Raw genomic sequence first — 23300 nt, forward strand, 5'->3', positions numbered from 1 at the left:
GGAAAGGCTCAAGTATTTTGCTCATTTTATAGATAAAGAAATAGAGAACCCAGAATTATAGAAACATTAAAAAATGTATCTGAAAATTTATCAGAATTATTAAAGTTCCTCTTATTTCTAGGAATTCTTAGGTGAATTCCTAGAAATAAGGAGCTCTCCTAATATTATTAAATATTTTACAGATTTTTATCTTGACATAGAGGTAAGGAAGAGAGAAGGGCTTGTCAAGAAGCTTAATGCTAAAGAGTGAAAAAAAGTGAAAATTAATCAGAAAAGGAGATAAGGTATCTCTGAAATCACAATACTGAAAAATAAAATTTAATTTACCAATGTGTTAAAAATATAGTTGCATTCGAATTATGTCATTTGAATTACAAGGTTTTTAACTCTCCTTAAAACATGCAGTGAACTCATTTACACTGTGCACATATACACACTTAGTAATCTTTTGGTTGTGACCACTGTAGTCAATACTAGTATATAGTTCACTGGATTCTTCTATCATTAATTGTGGGGAAATTACAAGAATCTGCCTCTAGTTTGCAGATAGCTCACTGAATCTGGGGAAACTATTGGATTCTTTGAAATTTTAGAACATTGAGGAATTCCCTCTTATCATACTGTATGAAAATAATTTACGTTTCTTGTGGGTGTTAGAATACATCATAGTGTGACAAACTATACTTGTGTCTCCACTAATTTCCAACCTAAACTGGTCTAAAGGTCTTACTTTTTAAAGTGTTTTTGTTTTCAGTTAGGAAGCAGGATGAATTTTAATCTTAGATTGTTAAAGAACATTCTGTGAGAAGTCTGGTGAATCTACTGGACATTTTAGAAAATGTCCAGTCTTTCATTTAGAAAGACCAAAACCCAGTCATCTTTCTGTAGCTCTGGAGATAGTTAACCAGGTTATAATTCATGTAGTAATTTATATAATCATAAGTATAATTTTTAAAAATCACTTTTAAAATCACAAATGTCTTTGTACATTAAAAAATCAGTTCTTTTACCATCAAAGTAATTATTAAACCTGAAAATTAGAACTGTTTTCTGCTTTTTAAAGAAAAATGTACATTTATTTCAATTCAGCCTTAAAATATTTTCAAATAATGTTGAAATATTTTAATTTTTATTATTAGCAAAACATTTTCTATTCACTAACATATTTAAATCTTTTGGCAAATTAGTGTTTCTATGCTTCTACAGTACAATCATTTTCTTTATGCTTACTCTTAGCATTTATGGCACAATTTTCAGAGGATTGAAAAGTGTGTTTTCTCTATTTTGTGCAATTTCAAGACTATTGCTCTTCGGAGTTTGAAGTGACCATTATTTACATGTTAACAAAAGGCATCCTATTTATGGTTCTATCATACCAAATATGCTAACTAATGTATAATTAGACAGAAACAAGAGGCAAACATATTTTTAACAAATATGCATTCTTTTGCACTGCACAGATTTTTAAAAACATAGTATTTGCAACTTTTTTAGCATATTGATTTTAGCACATTGTCAAAGTTTAGAAGATGCTTGGCATTCTTCAGGCAAAGCTTTAGTAATTAACTTCCTGAAATATTGATCCACTTAAAACAAGAAAAGGCAATTAGTGGTGAAAAGAACTGTAGCAAATTCTATTGCAGTCTAAGTAACTATAGATCTTACTGGTAAGGCACATTGATTTTCAACTTGACCCTCAGCAGAAATACTTTGAGACCAGGTTACCCAAGGACCCTGTAGGGGACCTTGAATAGAGTTCATTATGAGTAAATTTGTCTTTAAGTTTACAGCCGACTTAAAGCCCATATACAAACAGACTCAGGCCAGGATCTCAGCTTGGAAGGTGCTTTGGGAGTATGTGGGGAGGAGGAGTCCTGAAGAAGTCTGTGACCAACGAGGACAATTTGGGTGTTTGACCCAGCCAGTTTTCTAGACTTCTCACAGCCTGACTTTTTTTTTTTTTTAACTTTGTCTAATTCTATCAGAAGTTGATGGGAGTAAGAAAGCAACCCTTTTAAAATGCAGCACCTCTGGCAAGTTAAAGGCATTCAGAATCTGTTCACCTGGACTACTTTCTTCAGAATATCGAGACAAGATGCATGGAACTGGAGTTAGATCGTTTTGGATCATGAAGCATGCTAACATGCTCACAGGGGCGGGGTGAGATGGAATGGGTTACAGCAGGCGGATTACAGGGCATGGAGTTTGGGGCACCCAGGGAAAAAAACCACAGATTGAGGATAGATACAGAAAGGACCATAGACATCCTTTAACTTTGACACATCATAGACACAAAAAGGGAGAAGGAAGAAGTCTTTCTTCTCCTTTTACTGGCTGTTTTGCCTGGATTCCAAATCATCGCCCAATCCGCTGTACTAAATACTGTAACTCAGTCATGAATTACATGGGCTTTACCAGGTTCACTTGGGAAAGTAGCATTGGGTGGTACATGTGTAAGAAAATGGATTTTGAGTTTTAAACAACCAATTTACAAGTGAATATTTAGAAGGCAACCCATTTATCATTTGAAGATTATCCAAATCAACCCGTTCCTACAAAAGTCAGTTTTTCACCCCTCTGGGAGTTACTCTCCATGACATGTGTCATTCAAGGCTCTAGCTCTATCACTGCTAGTCTCCTGACCATTTAATTTCTCACTGGATGCCTATGAACATTAAGTGACAAGTAAAAATTTTTTACAAAATGCATTAAACCAGTCCTACTACTTGGCAATTATGATTCAAATCTTACTTTGGTGAAGGACACTATGTTTCTAACAGGCAGTGAGGTTTTGATGGCTCATTTTCTTTCTCCACTTTCCCTCCGACCCCATTTCTGTGACTGACTACGTTATAAAAAGCCCTTCAGTTCTTTGGAGAGGAGGGTTCTTACGGGATCAGTACGGCTTTTTGAAACAAAGGGCCAGATGAATTGCACCAACTTTCCCTCTTTCCCTGGTCCATTTTTACATGTTTTTGAGGTTCCCTGGGGGGCTTCAAGAATGCCACATGTCTAATGAACACTATGGAAAACATTAGGGGCTCGTGAGGCCAAAGTGCGCATTTATTTCTACTTTCCAGGCGTGCTGGCACTGCTTGGGCGACAGGGGGAGCACATCCTTCACCGAGGCCGGCACAACAGCTTTCCGTCCTCTGCGTCCCTTTGGACCTTTCTGGGTGAGTTCTGAAACGACTCTTCTGCACCTTTGTTCTTATTGGAATCACCTGGGGAGCTTTAAAAAACACTGGTGCCTAGGCCACAATTCCAAAATTAGGACTTTCTGATTTGGGGTTGTGGCTTGGGCACCGGGATTCTTAAAAACTCCCCAGGAGATTCACTTTATATGGAAACAAATATTGACTTACATGGATTTTAAAGTTCAATTTAGATCAGTAAATATTTATTGAGTGCCTGCTCTTATAAGGTACATGGCAAACTTTTGACACAGTCCATACCGACAGGTAGCTAAAATCTAGTGTAGGCAGATGTATAGAGGCTGTGTTTTACATAAAATACTATACAAAGTTCTCTTCTCCCAGACTCAAGACATTCACTATAAGGTTTCAAGGAAGGTGGAATTGTATTTGGTTGGGGTCTGGGAGGGGGATCACAAAGGAATTCACAGAGGCAGTGGCCTTTGCGATGGACTTTCAGAACAGGTAGGATTTCTATAGGTGTTGACTAGGGAGAGAGACTTCCAGGTGGAGACAAAAGGGAGGCATGTGGCTGGAAAGCAGGGGCCTGTGTTAATACGTCTGCTGCCACACTGGCTATGTTTTCTGAGTAATGGGTGAAAAGCTTTGGGATCATGTTGGAGCAACAGGGCAGAACAGCTGGCACCTGAGTTAGCTCCAGGGAGCCACTGGGGTTTGAAATGGGGGAATGGTAAGGCTGGAGAAGTACTTTGGGCAGGATGAGCGATGCTGAGATTTGGGCTGGATTTGAGTGGGGAGAAACAATAGGACTAGAGGCAGAAAAGCCACTTAAAAGTATTTTATCATGTTGAGGTCAGGAATACTGAAGGAAATTACTAAAATAATGAAAGTCTGACTGGAGAACTGTAGGGGATGAGAAGGAAGGGCTGAATGTAAATCATAGTGTTAGAGTAAGCAGGACTTATCAATTGATGGGATAAAGGAAGTAAAAAATGACTTGGATGATTTTTATTTGGATGACTGTGTGTTATTAATAGAAATTATTAAACTGGGTTGAAGAATCACTTACAAAAAGGAAGATGATGAATCTTCTGGATACGCTGAGTATACCCAGATATACCCAGCAGAACTAAAATCTCTTATATAAGTATTCCTCATTGTAACTGAATTCTTTTGGAATTCTCAAAGCAGGACACTGATTTGTTTAACTCAGTAGTTCTCAGCAAAGGGGGATTCTGCATCTCTGAGGACATATGGCAATGTCTGGGGGTGGTTTGAGTGGCCACAACCCCAGCAGGGGCTGCTATGCTACTGGCATTTAGTGGTTAGAGGCCAGGGATGCTGCTAAGCATCCTAGAGTGCCCAGGTTAGTCCCTCCACCCCAAACAGAGAATTATGTTGCCCCAAAAGTCAATGATGCTGAGGCTGAGAAACCCTGCTTTAATATAAGCCAATAAATAGCTCAAATTTCAAATTGGAAGGTGGGGGGTAGGGTGGGCAGAGGTGGCGGGTGGAGGGGAAGGCTTCTATATTTTAGGTCAGACAGCACCATCTAATGGATAAATAGAATATTTATCCCAGGTCTCTGTTGAACACTAGAAGCCAAGAGATAATAAAATATTCAGAAAGCTAAGATATATAACGATGAAGAATATCCTTTCCTGGGAAAACTGTCGGGTTTTCAAAAGTAAATGTGATGGGGAGGTCAGGTGTATAACTGTGAAGAGACCACCTTGGAGTTAGAAACTTCTCTTTGGTTAATAGATTTCATAATAGAAGCCAGTATGGAAGTAGAACATTTTACAGGATGCATTCTATGTTAAATGCATTCTATTTTTATTGCAGTTGCCTATATTTTTAGCATTGTTCCTGCATACATGAAAAGAGGAAGCAAAGTCTAATCATTCTGTTAAATAATTGAAGCCTTGATTTTAGAGACATGAAAAATGTTGGATGAAGAGATCTAGAAACTTCTATTTGATAAAGAATAGACTTTTTTTGTCCTAAAACAAGTGCTAAGAAGCAGCACTCTGCGTGGCTTCTATCTTATCTCCTCTACTAGACTGTAAGCTCCCTGTGGGCAGGGACTGTGTCTTCTTCGTCTCTTTGCATTGCCCACAGTCTCAAGCATAGCATCTTACATACACAAAAGTGATTTTTGAGTGAATGAACTTATTTTTATACTGAATATCCTTGCCTTGAAGTAAAGAAAAAGAACATTTCAAGCCTTTCTAAGCAATTACTATTTGTTCACTTGAGTAAGATGCCTGCTGGGACAGATACTTCCAATTCATGTCACTGGTGAGCCTGGGGGCGAACTATGCTGTGATGAGTATCCCCAGGACAATTTTTTGACTCGTGCATTAATTGTAGATTTCTCTGTCTAATGTAAGATTCACTCATCCAACAAATATTTATTGAATGCTTACTCTGTGCTAAGTACCCTTCTAGGCACTGGGGATATTGCAGTGAACTTAAGTCTAAAAATTCCTTAAGTTGGAAGGCAGGTTTTGAATTGGTGGGTTAGAAAAAAGAGGCAAATTCCCCTTTCCTCCACCTTTTCAGTTAGCATAATATTTTATATGGAGAAAATGCAATTTGATGAATGATCTCAGAGCAGTTCACAACCATTAAAGACCTCTCATCCCACAACCACTGCTCTGTGAGGGCAAGTGAAGAACACTCTCTCATCACTTCTCCCCTTGTTGCATCTCTTCTTCTCTCACTGTCGCACACTCCAGACTTTTGGGAGAGGGGAGGGGCAGGAGGATCAGTATATTTATGGGCAGAGGGTGATAATTCTTGTCCGTTTTGTAAGTGGCAATTGAAGATAGTAGTGTAAAGAGTGTCTCCGGAGAAGATTTTTCTGGTTAGTTTATTAACAACCCCTTAGTTCTAGAGTCTAGGGATATATAAATTCAGAAAGAAAAACCAATCACCATTGTATCCAAAAGAATATGGTGCAGACAGGTGGGTGGAGCCCTCTTCTAGCTATAGAATACTGCACTGTGCAATATTGAGTGTTTCAGTGATTTTGTATCTCAAGCACATTTTGTTGCCTTATTATGTGGCTCAGTACACTCAGGATAAGCAAATAAAAAATGCTTCTCCACACATGTGAGTTGTATGGCATGATCTCCTAGGGCTAAGTAGAAGCTGTCTTAAGCCACCAAAACTACAGCTATGAATGTAATCACTGAAGGTTGCTGGAGACCTTCCCATCTTTTTCCTTTGCACTCTTTGGTGTTAGTAACACCTAAGGTCACTACTGTCTAACTCTTCTCAGCCCAAGCATATGGCCCCTAATTGCTCCTAGCAAGGCCTAAACATCCCTAACATAGCATGGGGCAGGGAGCATGCTAGCTTTTCCCCAAAGCAGTGGATGGCAGCGGCATGACATCTTTGGTTCATCTGTTATTGTCTCCTCACATGTTTTGTTGGAATCTTTAAAAGGCAAAGACCTATATCTCTTCCCCAGCTGAGACTGCAAGAGTCCCCAGCTGTCTCATACAAAGCACTTCTTGCCATAGGTCCAGCGGCATTGGAACTTACTCAAATCCAGTTGCTTGGAAACCACTGGTTCTGGCTTGTCCACCTTCCCCCTCCACAGTCTTCCCCCTTGCACAGCAGGTACCTGGACTTTCTTAAAGTTCATCACTCTCTACTACACTCCGAGAAGAGCATGAATACACAATCGTGCTTTCCATTGAGGAGAAGGCAGAGAAAATGTCAAGTCCTTTACTGGTGAGAGATCCATAACGACTGCCACTGGGCCGGATGGACATGGGCGGCGGGATCTGCTGGTGCCACTGAGCTGGAAAATGGACCAAAGAACGTGTTGTTATCAAAGGAGCACAGTCTAGCGGGTGCACTGCAGGCATGCATTCTGTTACCACTCCAGTACTTTCTGTGGGATCTTGGTAAAGCTTTTAAATATAACTAGGTCTGAAATGCCTCATTTGTAAAAGAGAACAATAAAATCTCTCCTTCCTGGCCAGCAATAGGGAAATTGGGCTGGTGGTCTCCTAAATCCCTAATTCCAAAATCTGTGATTCTAATCCAGTAAGATCTGGGACTATCAGAAAGAAGAGTGGGTGAGTAGGGTTGTTTATCAAAATTATTCCTTCTCTTCAACCTAGTGTGGGGCCTGCAAGGGGCAGTGTAGAGAGGGCGTAGGCTCTTTGGAAGGTGCAGACAAGGAACCTGCAGAAATGGAAGCCAAAAGATGGGTCTGGACCTCTGAGAAGTACCCACCCACATTCTCATCACCCTAATCAGCCATTATCTACCCAGAACCCTAATTAGGTTCCAGTGAGTTTTATAGCAAGAAGACTGAAGAGTAATTATGTGCCACCAATCATGGTTCAGGGCAAAAGAGAACGTATTAGAGGTTCTGTGTTCACCAAGCACTGTCCAAAAGGAGACCCCGTTTTTTACCAATCGTTAGGCTTGAACTATAGCCTGAATGAAATACCCATCCAAAATGCCCAATCCCCACTGTGGTCTCTGACTCAGAAATTACCGAGGAGAAATTACCTAGCAGAAATTACAAGAGGCCTTGATGTGGAGAAGGGGAGCATCAGGTGGGGAATGCTGAGGCTTTGGATTCTAGAAAGGTATCGACCTTTTTAGCATTTCCATTTATAAATTGGTCCTTTGTTGATTTTATTGTTTTGAATCAGTTTTGCAGAGTTTAAATACTTTTGAGTGAAGTGATAAAATCAGCCTTCGAAAACTACAACACTGAGGACAAAACTTACAGTGATTCCACTAAAGAGCAGGCACTTGGGAGGCAGCCATCTGGTCCAGCTTCTCCCCCCCGTCCAACTCCTCTTAGTGTTTCCCTGCTCTCCCTGACCTCCTACCCAGGTGACTGTAACTGCTACTATTAAACACTGTCTTTTTGCTGAGAGGAGAGCCTACTGTCCCCATTCCTCAGACAGGCAGGAAACAGTGGGAAGGGACATAGCAGATTGACTTTAGCTCAAGACCATCATCCCCTAGTCTCCCCCCCCCCCCCAGGTTTCAACTAAGGACATAGCGCCTCCTATTGGTGCTGTGGAAGCAGGACAAGAGCCAAGAAGAGGTGAGCCAGGACAAAGCAAACTGGGAACTTGGCCACTGGAGGGCAGGATTGGGACAAGAGTCATCAATTTCAGGGTTTATTGGTACTGAGCTGGAGACCTACTTCCTTCTGACACAGTAAGGCCTGTGACATGGTTGAAGGAATTAGCCTAGATCAAGAAACACATCATAATATTAGACCTAAGAAAATTAGACCTGGGGGGCAGGCCAAGCCCCCTCCTGTATTGTTGGGAACTGCCCTGACTGGTATCAGAAGCTGAAACCCCCGCCTAGGCTAAGGCTAAGGGAACGCCCTTGGAACCGTAAGCCAGCAAGGAGACAAAAGCTTATCTCCCTGGCAGGAATGCTGCTTCTGCTGCTTTATTCATAACTGAACCCCCAAAAGCTTGGTCGGTTAGCCAAAGATGGGTAAGATTCCCCACGGGGGGGAATGACCTAAGACAGGCACGATCACTTTGGGAGGCCCCCCCAAAAGAAGGATTTGGGGGGCTGCAGCAAAAGGGGGTGATGGACCCTTGCTTTGACATAGCCTGAGTTCTCATCATCTGGGAGAAAATCTCCTTATTGCCTTAGTTCCCGTGCTAAGCCTGAAACAATGACAGGGTGGTGCAGCTCTGTGCTGATAAGGGCAGATTCCCCGGGTGATCAGGCCTAAGAAAGAACATGTAAATTACTGTGAAACCTTCTTTGTTTAGAATGCTCTCAGTTGAATGAGAAGGGTCCAAGGAGGAAGTTGGTTCCTCAAAGTCTTACAGCTCTTTGACCCTGACTCAATAGACCAGCAGAGTTCCTTGTTTTCTATAGTTCCTTACTTCCCCCTAATGAGTACTGTACTTTACCTGAATTATTATGCAAAATGAGCCCAATAAAAGCAGGTATGGATGGTAAATGGGGCGCTCCCCACTAGGGGGGGTGGCCATTTCGTCCCTACTTCCCCACAGAAACTAGTTTGTCTCTGTGCATGTTTGTTTCTCGCGTATTTTTCGGTGAGCCATCCACAGCGTTCCGTGGTCACTGCTGACCAGTGACCCACGTGCAGCACTGTATGACATTTTAAAAAGGGATACCTGGTGTGTACCTGTGAATAGCAGGGGCCTCCAGTTCTAGACAGTTACTCTTGTTATTCTGGTTAATCACATTAAACCAGTAATAAACAAGAAACCTTAAAAGTGACCAATTATGGCCCTGAATGGTGTGGCTCAGTGGATTGAGCACTGGCCTGCAAACCTAATGGTCACTGGTTCAATTCCCAGTCAGGGCACATGCCTGTGTTGCCAGCCAGGTCCCCAGTAGGGGGTGCACGAAAAGCAACCACATATTGATGCTTCTCTCCCTCTTTTTCTCCCTCCCTTCCCCTCTAAAAGTAAATAAATAAAATCTTGAAAAATATATATTTGAAAGTGAACAATTTTTTTTTTTAAAGGAGAAAAAAAAAGGCATCACTCATTTGGGTTAAGGAACATGTCTCCAAAAATATTAGTTAATGTCAAAATTATAGAGAACAGGAATAGAGTATACAAACATATCAATAAAGATTAATTCATTAAGTACTTTTAAAATTAGAAATATGTCTCAAAGGAATGATACAAAACCTAGGGTTTGCATCCTGGGTGTAGTCACTTAACCTCTCTGAGTCAATTTCTTCAACATTTAAATAAGAGTAACAACAATTACAGAAATCTCATGGGTTCAAGAGATCTAAGGGTGCCATTTTTTGTAAATTATAAGTTACTATACAAATGTCATTTGATATTATTTTTAGGACAGCTCTTTATTATTAGTCTGATTGTGGAATTGGGACAAAAATATTTGTGAAATGAATTAATAAATTAATGGTACCAGGAGAAGTCTGCTGGTGTGGCTGGAAGGAGTTCCATTGGGTGGCCCTTGGTACCAGGGAGATGGCATGAAGATGCTGGGTGATCGGAAGTACACGCACATGTAAACTCTGACGCCACTGTGATCCCTAGTATTGGAGGGCCTCGTTTGGAAGAAGGTTAAGATCATAGTAAAATGTAAAAGTGTGCAAAGCCCTGAGTTACTTTTAAAGATGAAATAACTTTCAAAGTCTACCTCTTAAGCACTTAAATATAATCCATCCAATTCACTTATGGAAATATACTACACCTATCCTTTAAAAAAAAGATTCTCTGAGTTACCCATCACACACAGATATTCAACTGATGTCATTATACCTACCATATATATCCAGCCGAGCAGTGCACGACACGATGCCAACTTCGTTCTTGGCTGATAACGTGTACCACCCGGCGTCTGATTTCTTGGCTGGCTGAATGAGGAGGCAGACATACCCTGTTGTGTCCTGGTGCATACTGGAGAAAAGAAAGAATATATCATATTGTATTTGGGGACAGAAACATTCTTGTCAAGGTTAGAGGACAATTCCAGCAGTGCACTGCTTCCCCTCCCTTCTCTGTCCCTAGGTGGAGGAAAGGGGGGCTCAGCTTGAAGCAAACATTCAAGGTGAGCCTGAAGATGAAAAGAAGTCACAAAAGAGCAGCAATGAACCTGCTGAGGCTGTAGTGAAGGCTGAGGCCTTTTCTTGCCCTTGCCATTGCTCCAACTCTTCCAGAGTCCTAGTTCCCACCAGCGGTATTCCTACTTGTCACAACCAAAGTCCAGAAAAATCTCTTCCAAACCAGGCTGGACATTTCAACAAGACCTTTATTAGGAAGCTATGGGAAAGATGAATTGTTAGAGGGAATACTTCTTTCTTCTTCTTCTTCTTTTTTTTTTTAAGAGGGAGTATTTCTTAATGCAACTAACTGGGCATGTGTAGTACTTAGGTTAATCCAGTTCAGGAGCAAATCAGCATGCTCTTCTGGCTGTTTCCTCTGCATCAGTAGTTCTCCACCTCAGCTGAAGACTGCAAGCCTGGATAATTCCACCAGAATTCCAGGCTGGGTTTAACATGTTACCTTCACTTAGACTGAAGTGTTAACTTGAGAATATTCTCAGTTCTTGCTTAAGTTTTACCAGAGAAAAAGTCTGACCTATATATACATAGACTTCTCAGATGCCCAAATTTTGTAAAACCTGACAGCTACAACATTCTCTGGACAAATTCCAGTGACTGTGAAAAAATAATTCTCAGTAGGAATTTTTGTACATCAGCTGCCTTTGAGTGCTTGCCCCCTTGTGGCATAAAACCTAAATGGCAAAGAAATAAAAGAGGTTAGGGGATATGAAGCAAGACATCCACGCTACGAAACTGGATCCTTAAAGTTACTTTAAAATCAACCATGTAGAAATGGACAGAGGGTTATAACTGCCTTAATGTTTTGTTTTGATTTATTTTACTTTAGCTTATTACTGTCAGAGAGGTTTCCTGGGTACTTAATATGACTAAAGATACATGATACAAACTATGCATGGTCATCATAAATTCCTTGTACATTTGTTTGTTTGCTTGTTTTAAATTTTCATAGGAATTTATTTGAGCCAAACTGATGACATAGGCTGAGGAGCAAGATCTCAAATGCTTCTTCTCGTACATTTTGAGACTTAAAAACTAAGGTTTTAAAATGGTGAGACATTCATACAATAGACTACCCTCCAGCAACAATGAGGAGGAAATTCTCGGTGTGTACAATAGCATGGACAAAACTCAAACGCGCTACTCTCAGTGAAAGACGCCAGATTCAAAAAGCTACGAACTTGTTTGGATGAAGCACTGCGTTTGGGAGTCCCTTTGAATGTAGGGGGCGACTGTACCTGATCCTCTCTCTGGTAAAAGGGATGGTCTCATTGTCCTTCTTCCAGTAGAACACGGGAGGTGGCATGCCTATCACCCGGCACTCCAGCCTCACGGGGTGGCCTTCGGGAACCCCACAGTTCTGCAGTTTCTCCAGGATCACGGGAGCTTTCTTCACTTCTTTGGCTGAACAAAAGAAGGACCATTCTTGTTGGAATAGTAAGTGCCTTCAGGTTTACTCCTCAAACTCACTACAGTTCTGGCGTTTAGCAGAGAGGGCACCCACCCCCTTACCTCCTTCAGAACACTTCTCATTCCTCTAAGTGGAGCATGCTGCCTTCATAAAGGCTCCAGAAATGAGGGACAAAGAAATCAGGGACCAGTCTCTGCACACCCTATAAGAGACACCACTCAAGGACCTGGGTCACACACAGGCGATACAAATGGTGGGTGTGAAATTTAAGGAGTTTCTTTTATTGCTCAGTAGTACACTTTGAGAAACAATGTATTTTATGTACTGGACATAATCCTTTTCTCTTTTTTATAGGTACTTATTTTGCATAAGATATATTAAGTTTCCTGAGCTTTTTATTTTGAAGAAGTTTATAGCTACAAAAAAGTTAAAAGAAGTGTTCTATTAAAGAAAAACACACAAATTATGCTTCCTAAGTAGGCTTTCTTTTCTTTGCTTCTCTCTCTCTCTTTCTCTTTTGCCAAAACCAATCAAGGCAAAGATATCTCAAATCTCAGGGTTCCAGAGTCAATATTTTAGCAAAATAGTGGGGAAAAAGTAAAAGCTGATGATTAATATATCCTTGCAGAATGAGCTTGTTCTATTCTGTTGGTAAGAAGAAATTAGGAGTGAGTAAAAGAAAAAGATATACGGGGGAAACAGCCACTGGCCTGGAGAGAGGGCTACCATGCTGAAGCCACTCTCACTTCCTTTAGGGGCCACACATGGGAGAAAGCCAGCACTAGAATTTATATATTCTGAAATTTAATTCTGGCTGGACTATTGCTCAGAAGGGCTGATATCACTTAGGTGATGATGATTGTTGTCTTTATTTGTAGGCATTAAATTTGTTCATATCATATTATAAAGTAAAAATTCCTCGTTCAGTTATGGACTTGACATTTGTTGGGCACCTTCTGTGTTCCAGACAGAGTCAGACACGGGAGATACCCAGAAGAACAAGCCAGAATCTGACTTTAGATGCTCATAGTCTCTTCAGGGGGGTAAAGGAGTAAACAGTTACACAGTAAGCGCTCTAAGAGTCTGTCCTTTTCTAAGTGCTATAGAAACAGAGAGGGATGTTTCCATAGCACTTAGATTCACTGTGCCTTGGTGGTGACATTTGAATGAAGCCTTAGGGAATGAGTAGGATGTTGCTAGGCAGAGAAGGGCATTCTAGGTAGAGGGACCATTGATGCAAAGGCATGGAAGCTTGAAGGGTGGGGTGAGGAAGAGCCTTGTGCTTTCCAGGATGATGAACTACAGGGCAAAGGGCTTAAAATTAGTAGTGCTCAGTTAGTTGACCAATTAATTGATTTATTAACTCTTACAATGACTCCCATTTATTGCATGCATAATATGCACAAAGTGCCCAACTGATGTTTCTTTGAAACTGAGATTAGACTTGGTGGGGCAAAGGTCTAAGTAATTCTGTCACAGGCTCTGTGTATTTGGGCAATAACTTTGGAGGGAGTTATGTTTAAGGGTCCCAGAAGCACACCTACCTACTACAGTGAGTTCCAGACTGAAGGAATTCTGTCCAGTTTTGTTGGTAGCAACACATGTGTAGGTCCCTGCGTCACGCTGAGTGAGTGGGTCAATGAGCAGAGAGTGGACTCCGGTCTCTCTGACCAGCATCTTGTGGGAGGCATCTGGTAGCACAGGTTGGCCATTGAGCAGCCACGTCAGCTCTGGGGGTGGTAAGCCACTCACCTAATTAAAAAAAAAAACAGGACAGCTGAAGCAAATGACAGATGGATGACAGGCAGATTTATCTGGTGGCTGAATTTTTCGTCCTTATCTGGCACCAGACAGTGGGACAAAACATGGGGCAATGAAGGCACATCAACACAAGAGGGTTTGGATGAATGGCTACATGAATTTAAACTGTACAGTATTTAGATCCAGATTCAGGTCACAGTTACATTCTAGATTAGAATAAGTATGAATTAAGAAGGTAAATAGATAAAATAGGCCTGCAGCCTCAGTTTCAGAGATGATATGTTGCTTATATACCTAATGAGTGAGAGGTACCCAAGTAAAGGACAGACATTAAACCAGTGTTCTCAAACCTGGCTATGCAATATAATCACATGGGGAGCATCTGAAAATCCTAATGCCCACTATTTAACATAGTAACGTTAAATCAGAAACTCTGGGGATGGGGCCCATGCATGGGTATCTGCTAGGGCTTAGAAGTAACAGTCAATTTGGAACATTATTCAGGCCTTCATTGGGAGAGCAAGAATCATCAAGAGAAATGGACTTTATGAATTACTGACCTCAAGCCTTTACTAATTTGCATCCGAATTTTCCACAGCACTCTGCATCTTTGTCTGGGCAGAAGGGGCAACTTAAATTTCTCTGTATGCTGGGAGATATCCAGGCTGCTCAAGTGAACCTTGTTCTTTTTTTTTTTCTGGTATTTTATCTTATTTTATTTTATTGATTATGTTATTACAGTTGTGCCATTTCCCCCCTTTATTCCCCTCTGCCCTGCACACCCCCTCCCACCCAAATTCCCCCCTTTAGTTCATGTCCACGAGTTGTATCTGTAAGTTCTTTGGCTTCTACATTTCCCATACTATTCTTACCCTCCCTTGTGTATTTTGTACCTACCATTTATGTTACTTATTTCCTGTACCTTTTCCCCCCTTCTTCCTCTCCCACTCCCCTGCTGATAACCCTCCATGGGATCTCCATTTCTGTGATTCTATTCTGGTTCTAGTTGTTTGCTTAGTTTGTTTTTGTTTTTGATTTTTTAGGTTCAGTTGTTGATGTGAATTTGTTGTCATTTTACTGTTCATAGTTTTTATCTTTTTTTCTTAGATAAGTCCCTTTAACATTTCATATAATAAGGGCTTGGTGATGATGAACTCCTTTAACTTGACCTTATCTGGGAAACACTTTCTCTGCCCTTCCATTCTAAATGATAGCTTTGCTGGATAGAGTAATCTTGGATGTAGGTCCTTGCCTTTCATGACTTGGAATACTTCTTTCCAGCCCCTTCTTGCCTGTTAAGATTTCTTTTGAGAAATCAGCTGACAGTCTTACGGGCACTCCTCCGTAGGTAACTGTCTCCTTTTCTTTTGTTGCTTTTAAGATTCTCTCCTTCTGCCCTGGTTGGTGTGGCTCAGTGGATTGAGTGCCAGTCTGCTAACAAAAAGGGTGCCGGTTCGATTCCCGGTCGGGGCACATGCCTGGGTTGCAAGCCAGGTCCCCAGTGGGGGGCGCAGGAGACACAATCACACATTGACATTTCCCTCCCTCTCTTTCTCCCTTCCTTCCTCTCTGTCTAAAAAGAAATAAAATAAATAAATAAATAAATAAAAAAGATTCTCTCCTCTTTAATCTTGGCTAATGTAATTATGATGTGCTTTGGTGTGTTCCTCCTTGGGTCCAACTTCTTTGGGACTCTCTGAGCTTCCTGGACTTCCTGGAGCGAACCTCATTCTTGATCAAAGAATTAGAATAGCTACAGGTGATGAATGATGATTAGCATGAGAAATTACCGTCTGTTTTCATAAACTGCCTTGGAGCCATCTTTTCATGACTGTAATTTTCAAAAGGCTTCCAGAATGTAAAAATCACATTTTGGCTTTATAGTAACAAAGACTTTCCAGGCACCATAAGGAAAACGTCAGAATTATATCACCTCTTTTGTTGTTTTTTTTTTATAAACACGGAGTTAACTTGATACAATACCGATAGTAAGATACAGAGGCTTAAAAATTTCATGAAATATTTTTGTCTAGTATTAAACACTTCAAAACAGCATTGTGAGGAAAACAAAGTGATCTATCTCCCTTCCCCAGTCCTCTTTTCCTTGGGAAAACCCCACAAAATAAAAACAAAAATAAGTGAAAACAAACAAACAATTGCAAAACATGAACAGATCTGGAGCCACGGATGGCGGATGGCGCTAGGGCCTACCTTACAGTCCAGCCGACAGAGGCGCCCCTCGTGAGCTACCATATCCCCAGGAGCCTGCAGGAAATGTGGTCGGAAAAAGCGTTCCTGTAGGGGCTCCTTGTCTTTTTCTTGCACTCGGGACCTTCCTCTATAACAACAAACGTGTTGAGGCATTAAATACAGAAACTCACTTATAAACTTATGACAGTAGGCATTCAGGCATGGCTATTGGGTCTGGAAAATGAATTTTCTTTCTTTTTTTTTTTGTGGGTGGTAGGTGGTGAGGGAGGGTAAAAGTGTTGCTGGACCATAAACAAATAATAAATAATAAGTAATGGTGTGGATCTGATGTAAAAAACAAAGTGGTAAGTATCTCATACACTGTAGGTTTATTTTGTGAGATCTGTAATCAAATAAACAGGCTTTAGCTTCTTTCTCTCTGAAGTCATTCTGGGTTAAGTGGCTTAGCTTCTCTTGCCTTGGGTTTGACCAGTTGTTCAAAAGTTTCAAAATAAACAAATAAATCAGTATGCATGCTGAACCTCAAATGAGAGCCAAAGGAGAAGTGCTGTTTATGACCCAGAACAAGGCAGCTGCAATCCATGTGTCTCCAAGTAATAAAATTTAACCTGGCTATAAATTATAGCAGATCATTAAAGATTATCACGAACTTACTGGTTCAGAATGACCAACAGTAACAGCTGCTCTTGAAAAAAAATGAAGAAGGTATAGTGCAACGACAGTGAAATACTGTATCTGAAATATGAGTCACTATTTTTGTTTCTTTGGTAAGTCAAATTTAATTCATCCATGTCAGCAATTATGGAATGCTTTGCTAAGATTTTATGGCGCCATAAGAGTCAAGGAAAAGCCATGCTCTTTCTTCTTAGTAGTTCATAAAGTCAGAGAGAAAGAAAGTCAAGTAGTTTATTAGAAACAATTGGTATACTGGAGACAACAACAACAATATTCAGTGTATGTCCACACAAGCATTAACAGTTTTTGTTTTACTAAAGAAAAAATGATGATCCCAGGTCTAATTTATATGTAAACAGGCACTACTGATGGTTACAAATTTTGAAGCATTAAAAGTGTGCTGTAGGTCAGTACTTTTCAAATTTATTATGTTTATGAGTCACCTGGAGGTCTTATTAAAATATAATTCTGATTCAGTAGGTTTGGGGTGGGGCTTAGGATTTTGCATTTGCAATAAGCTCCCAAGTGGTACTGATGCTACAGGTTGATGACTACACTTTAAGTAACAATTTCTGGACCCACTGCTTCAGTGCTCATTGTAATGGGTGGTTGCTTGGGAGTAGCTAGAGAAGGAAGATCCTTATTTACCTGTGAGACTGACCAGTAGGTGTTACTCGACTGCGCATAGGCAAACTTTGTACCATTAAGTGGCCAGAACAGCTGATTCTCCCCTAAGAAACAGAAAATGAATAATACTGAAATGAGAATTACACATCTCAATTTAATATATATTTTTGAACATGACTATTATGAACCTTTTGGCTAAATAAGTTTTCTTTGGGGGGATAAAAATATGACTCCTTAAATCACTGTAAATAGTCCGTGGGGAGGGATTTTAAATAAAATTTTGATGACTTTCATTTTTTTAAGCTGAGAAATGAACAGAGCACAAATGTAAAAATATGAATTCTTGTGCAGCCATATGCGGAGATCATGGCCAAGTGTTCTTACACTTGCCTCAATAAAGATTATCTTCAAAACTACTATTTTAGTAGGAGGAGTGGGTGAGACTAGAAATTCCTATTCTAATAGTAGTTGAACATATTTATTCAGCCATATCTTTTAGAGGAAGTTGTCAATCTCATCAGAAAAGGAAAGCATAAGATTATGGCTTTCTAACTTTTACAAAAAACAAAAAAGAAGGATGTTATGAGTTTGAGAGATATTCATAAGACTTTGTGAAGTAATTTGCTTATTCTCTAAATGACAAAAACAACAAATCATTTTTTGAATAGATCAGTTTATTGACCCTTCAAGAGAGTCAGTGAGTTGATAAACACAAGATTTAGCCCAATGGGTCTGGGATGTAATAAATAGATACCACTAATGTTTTTTGACAAAGGCTGAAGGGTTGAGTGACCCATCAGTGGCTAACCGGTCTTAAATTGTGATACTGTGCTTTAATACACACAATCACAATGCTTCTTATTCATTTTCCTCGGCAAGCCTCAGTAACTCCCACCTCTCAAGTTCTCATTCATGACACCACCCATTCCTCCTAAGAGTGCAGCACAACGCTGAACCCTGCATCTCCACCTGGGGGTTGGCAGCCATGATGGTGTAGTTGCCATCATCATCACTCGTGGTGGATTCAATGTGCAGAGAACATGTTCCATCTCCTTCTCGTTTCATTTTGCAGTGCTCATTTTGCTTTGAAATCTGCTTTCCATCTTTGAACCAGTAAACCTGAAATAAAAGATAATCAAGGAGCATATACATTGTTCTGTAAATCTTCACAGGATAATAAAGTAGGGAGTAGGATGAAGCAAGGGCTGATTCCCATCTCTATAAGTGAGTCACCTCTTATAAAACATCCAGAAAAAATTATAAAACATATTAAAAGCAGTGTAATATGTTCCAACACTTACACAATGCTTAAGTCAAAAATTCTACATAATTTAGGATCAAGATGAAGCTTTTACTATTTTTGTTGTACTTCATAATTACTTAGAAAGTTACTGTAAGTACAGACATACTTTCAAAGGCAAAGGAAAAACAGAAAACTAGGAGCCTATTTTTCCATTATCCTATTCCCATTATCTTTTTCCATTACAGGCTCAAGTCTTTTGCAGTTGCAGATCTCAGGGTCTAGATAGGCTTACCTTGCTTGAAAGGATAGTATGGTTTATTATGTTGAGTAGAATGAGGCCAGGATTTACTCTCTAAATTTTTCATCCAGCTAAAAATTGAATATATATATTTTTCATGGTAAATTCTGCATATATCAAGGAAATATCTCAAAGGTGAGGGGGGGGTGAAGGGTAAGGGGGTAGGATGAAGTACTGATTGCAACTGCCCTCCTCTACATTTCCTTGTTCGCTAACGTTACGTGATAACACCAGGCTAATTATTGTTTGTGAAAGAAGAGTGGAGAGATCTCCTGCTACAGCAATACTGGGTGTAAATCCTTCTCTTAGCTGACTGCCAAAAACTCTGATGACTCATAAGATTTTTCAGCAGCCAGTGATAATGATATTTGACATTTTTAGCATTTACCAAGCTAATAGTAATGATACAAATATAGCTCACTTTGTACAACAACAGGGACACTATGGACATTCAATAAGTGTTAAGTATAAAAAAATCAATTTGGCAAGCTTGATGGTTGAGAGAATCAATAGCCTAAAACAGAGGATCATAACTAAGAAGTTTATTTTAAAATTTTAATAAAATTCTAACTTACCCATAAGTCTGATTTATTTTTGGTCTACTTAACAATCCTATTCCTGATTGTCTCTTTTAAGCCAAATTATCTGGACTTTGTTAATTTTCTGATATTGGTTTTTATTCCTTTTGTAGATATTTCACTTGAGTCTGATAAGAAAGGTACTGTCTACGGTTCTGTGCTGTTACTTTGCCAACTGGCTCATCATCTTCCCTTACCTTTGGAACAGGTATTCCAACAATTTTGCAGGTGAACATGACTGGAGAGCCTTCTGTGACCCGGAAGTGCTTGAGTCTTTTGTCAAAGATGGGAGCAATACACTTGCCTGTGGGGATCTCGTCATGTTGGATTTCATCATCTGATTCATCAACAGGGGTACGTTCCAAGCGAAACTCTATTTCATTCATCAGTCTCTGCTCAAAGCTTGAAATTTTGTACTCCTGTCAAAATGGCAAACATCTTTCAATTTCAATTTCTATGGGCAAGGAAGAAGGTGTCATTATAATTTAAAGATGCAACTTTTTAAAGTTCAGATGTTAGATTTATATCATGGAGCCCCAATAAACCAGGCATGTTCCATTTCCAGGTCCTCACCACGAGCACTAAAGGTGATTTCAGTGTCTCTACTATAATCCCAAACTGCCTTAGTGAATCCCGATTCCTCACCTTGAGCATGGAGCCCCTGTAGAATCCTGTAGGGAATGGAATGAAGATGGAATGTAATATCCACAACTACTATTAATGTCCATTTCAATATGTAGAGCTCCCTATGAACTGCATTCTGATGGATGCCTGTATTACCAATCTCCTGTCTCTCCTGGACTTTCCCATCTGCATACCTGAAGAAAATCTATCTTGAATAAATCTTCCTTGACTCCGTATCCATCTTCATTGCATCTCTCTACTCCCTTCACAACAAAACTATTTGAAAAAATTTTATATCGTTACAGGATCATTTATTTGTCACCTGTTCCCTTGCTAACCTAGTCCATTAGGATTGTATTCTCACTGTTCCACTGTAATTACTGTTGTTAGGGTCTCCAAATTTCCCAAATCCAGCTGTCACTTATTTGTTCTTACCTTATCATACCTCTCAGCAGCATTAGGCACAGATGACTACTTCTCCTTTTTGAAACATTTTATTCTGTGGGTATTCATGACACCACACTGGTTTTCCTTCTCTGTCTCTAGCTGCTCCTTATCAGTCTTCTTTGCTAGCTCTTAATTGTAGGTAGGTGATCTCATCCAATCCCACAGCTTCAGATATCTTCTGTATACTGAGTGGCCCCAAATCCATATCTCCAAGCTGGATATTTCCCCAGAACTCATAAACCCAGTAATCTACTTTGTATTATGAGAGTCATATACCCAATGGTTTACTCTACATCATGGCTTGGATGCCCAATGGGCACCTCAAACTCAGCATGGTCTAACAATGCCCACTTGATTTCTGTTCCCAGAAATGCTCCTATCCTGCTGTTTCTCATCTCAGGAAATGGCATCTCTATTCATACACTTGGTTAAGTGGCTAAGCCAGTGTTTCCACACACAGTCTATGGTGAAAACCAGGTTTCTAAAAATTTCCAACCTGTACTTTTATAAAATAAAATAAGAATTAATTTACTAGAAAAATGAGAATATAAAAGCATGAAAATTTATTATGCTCAAAAGACATGAAATTTTTCTGTCAAATTACTATAAAAATTTTGTAATGGTTACTCTCAATTTCTGTACTTATCTCAAGGTGGAGAGGAGATAGCTTGCAGACTGCCACAGGTCCTGAGACCAACCTTTGAGTGTACTCAGTTAAACTCTAAATCTAGGACTTACCCGAATTCCTTTCACTTGCTCTCCCTGCCATATTCCATGTAGCTTAAAAATCACCTCTCCAAAGCAGCCTTCCCCAGGTCACTTCATCTAGTAACTCTCTACTCTAATTTTCTGTCTAATATCAGTTTCTATGTAGCATTTTTCTTGTTTGTTTCTTGATTGAATGATTGGATATCTCTAAGCACTAGAATGTTACTCCACAAGAGCAGGGGTCATATTTATCTCGCTTCTCTCTGTGTCAGTAGCAACCTACACAGTGAGTGGCTGCCTCATGGCAGGTACTCAGGGAGCTTCTGAAGAACGAGTGAATGCATGAGTGACATGGGCAAGCACTTGTTCCAACCGTGCACATCTTTGAGGAATCTGGAAGGTTTTTTGGTGATTTTATCAAGTTGGGGCCCAATTTTACAGAATTTAAAAATGGCTGAATTGATTTCACACAAGGAACTACAAAAGTAATGTGATGAAAATACGCATATTTTGTTTTACTATAAATGTATACATGGTTGAGTATTTATTGTTTTACCGATACTGCAAATTGGGAGGTGATGGAAACAGAACATGCAGTGAATTATTTTAAAAATACTAACAGAACTGAGAGCCCACTGTAATGCACTTTGTTAATGAAAATGATAAAACAATATATTGATAAGCTGGGACATGTGTGATAGTTTTAATTGTGTCTTCTTCAGAACTTTGCTTCTGGCACAATTAGGTATGGAAGAACATTAGGTATATGTTTACTTCAGGGCCTGGGAGAGCTTAACATCCTCGAGCAATGTGTCAGTTGTATGTGAAATGGGGAGCAGGTATGACACATGATGACACCCACAGAAAGCTGACACCTGATGACACTTGGAAGCGATTGTCTTTAACATCACAGGCACCACACTTTGAGCAACATAGAGATGCACAAACAGTTGAACTTAGAAACAGCTGTATTGATTTTATGTAATAAGGGAAGCTTTTTTAGCTTTAATAATAATAATAATAAATGATAATAATAATAAAATAAAATAATTGAGAGCCCAGAAATAAATTCACATGTATATGGGCAGATAATTTTTGAAAAAGGAGCCAAGAAGATACAATGGAGAAAAGAAAGCCTCTTCAATACATGGTGCTGGGAAAACTGAAAAGACACATGAAAAAGAATAAAAATAGTCTGGTATTTTGTCACCATACACAAAAATTAACTCAAAGTGGACCAAGGACCTAAATATAAGACCTGAAACAGTCAATTACATAAAGAAAAAATAGGTACTAAACATATGGGCCTTGGTCTTAGAGAATATCTTATGAATTTGACCTCAAAGGCAAGTGTTACTCAGTGGGTTAGTGTTGTTCTGCAGACCAAAGTGCTATGGTTCAATTTCCATTCAGGGCATATGCCTAGGTTGTGGGTTTGGTCCCCAGTCAGGGCACGTGCAAGAGGCAACTGGTCAATGTTTTTCTCTGATATCAATGTTGCTGTCTCTCTCTCTCTCCCTCCCTTCCCTTCTCTCTACAATTGATAAGCATGTCTTTGAGTGAGAATTTAAGAAAAAGGCAATGGAAGTCAAAGTAGAAATAAACTAATGGGACTGTATCAGACTAAAAAGCTTCCATGCAGCAGAAGAAACCATCCACAAAACAAAAAGGCAATAAACCAAATGGCAGAAGATATTTGCAAACAACACTTTTGATAAGGGGTTAATATCTCACATATATACATAACTCCTACAGCTGAATAACAAAAAAACCAAACAATCCAATTAAAAAATGGGCAGAGGACATAAATGGACACTTCTTCCAAGAAAACATATGAATGGCTAACAGATATGAAAAGACACTTTTTACTAGCTACTAAGGAAATGCAAATCAACCTACAATGAGATACCACCCCACACCTGTTAGACCAGCTATTATCAACAAGACAAGTTAATAACAAGTGTTGGGGAGGTTGTGGAG

At 39.7% G+C, this 23300-nt stretch overlaps 1 protein-coding gene across 1 annotated transcript in view; it reads right to left on the reverse strand.

Annotated features, from left to right (window-relative positions):
* Nucleotides 1-752: 752 nt before the first annotated feature.
* MYPN (myopalladin) overlaps nucleotides 753-23300 on the reverse strand; it is a 101839-nt gene continuing 79291 nt past the window's right edge. Inside the window, exons 13-20 of the mRNA XM_028512922.2 lie at nucleotides 19739-19960; nucleotides 18392-18541; nucleotides 17444-17526; nucleotides 16121-16247; nucleotides 13693-13900; nucleotides 11976-12141; nucleotides 10440-10573; nucleotides 753-6969 (exon numbers count right to left, since the gene is read on the reverse strand). Coding sequence (XP_028368723.1) covers nucleotides 6800-6969; nucleotides 10440-10573; nucleotides 11976-12141; nucleotides 13693-13900; nucleotides 16121-16247; nucleotides 17444-17526; nucleotides 18392-18541; nucleotides 19739-19960 — 1260 coding nt within the window. The 3' untranslated portion in view covers nucleotides 753-6799. The remainder of the gene's footprint in view (nucleotides 6970-10439; nucleotides 10574-11975; nucleotides 12142-13692; nucleotides 13901-16120; nucleotides 16248-17443; nucleotides 17527-18391; nucleotides 18542-19738; nucleotides 19961-23300) is intronic.

This window comes from Phyllostomus discolor, chromosome 5 (genome assembly GCF_004126475.2).
Source record: "Phyllostomus discolor isolate MPI-MPIP mPhyDis1 chromosome 5, mPhyDis1.pri.v3, whole genome shotgun sequence".
In the NCBI taxonomy this organism is placed as follows: Eukaryota; Metazoa; Chordata; class Mammalia; order Chiroptera; family Phyllostomidae; genus Phyllostomus; species Phyllostomus discolor.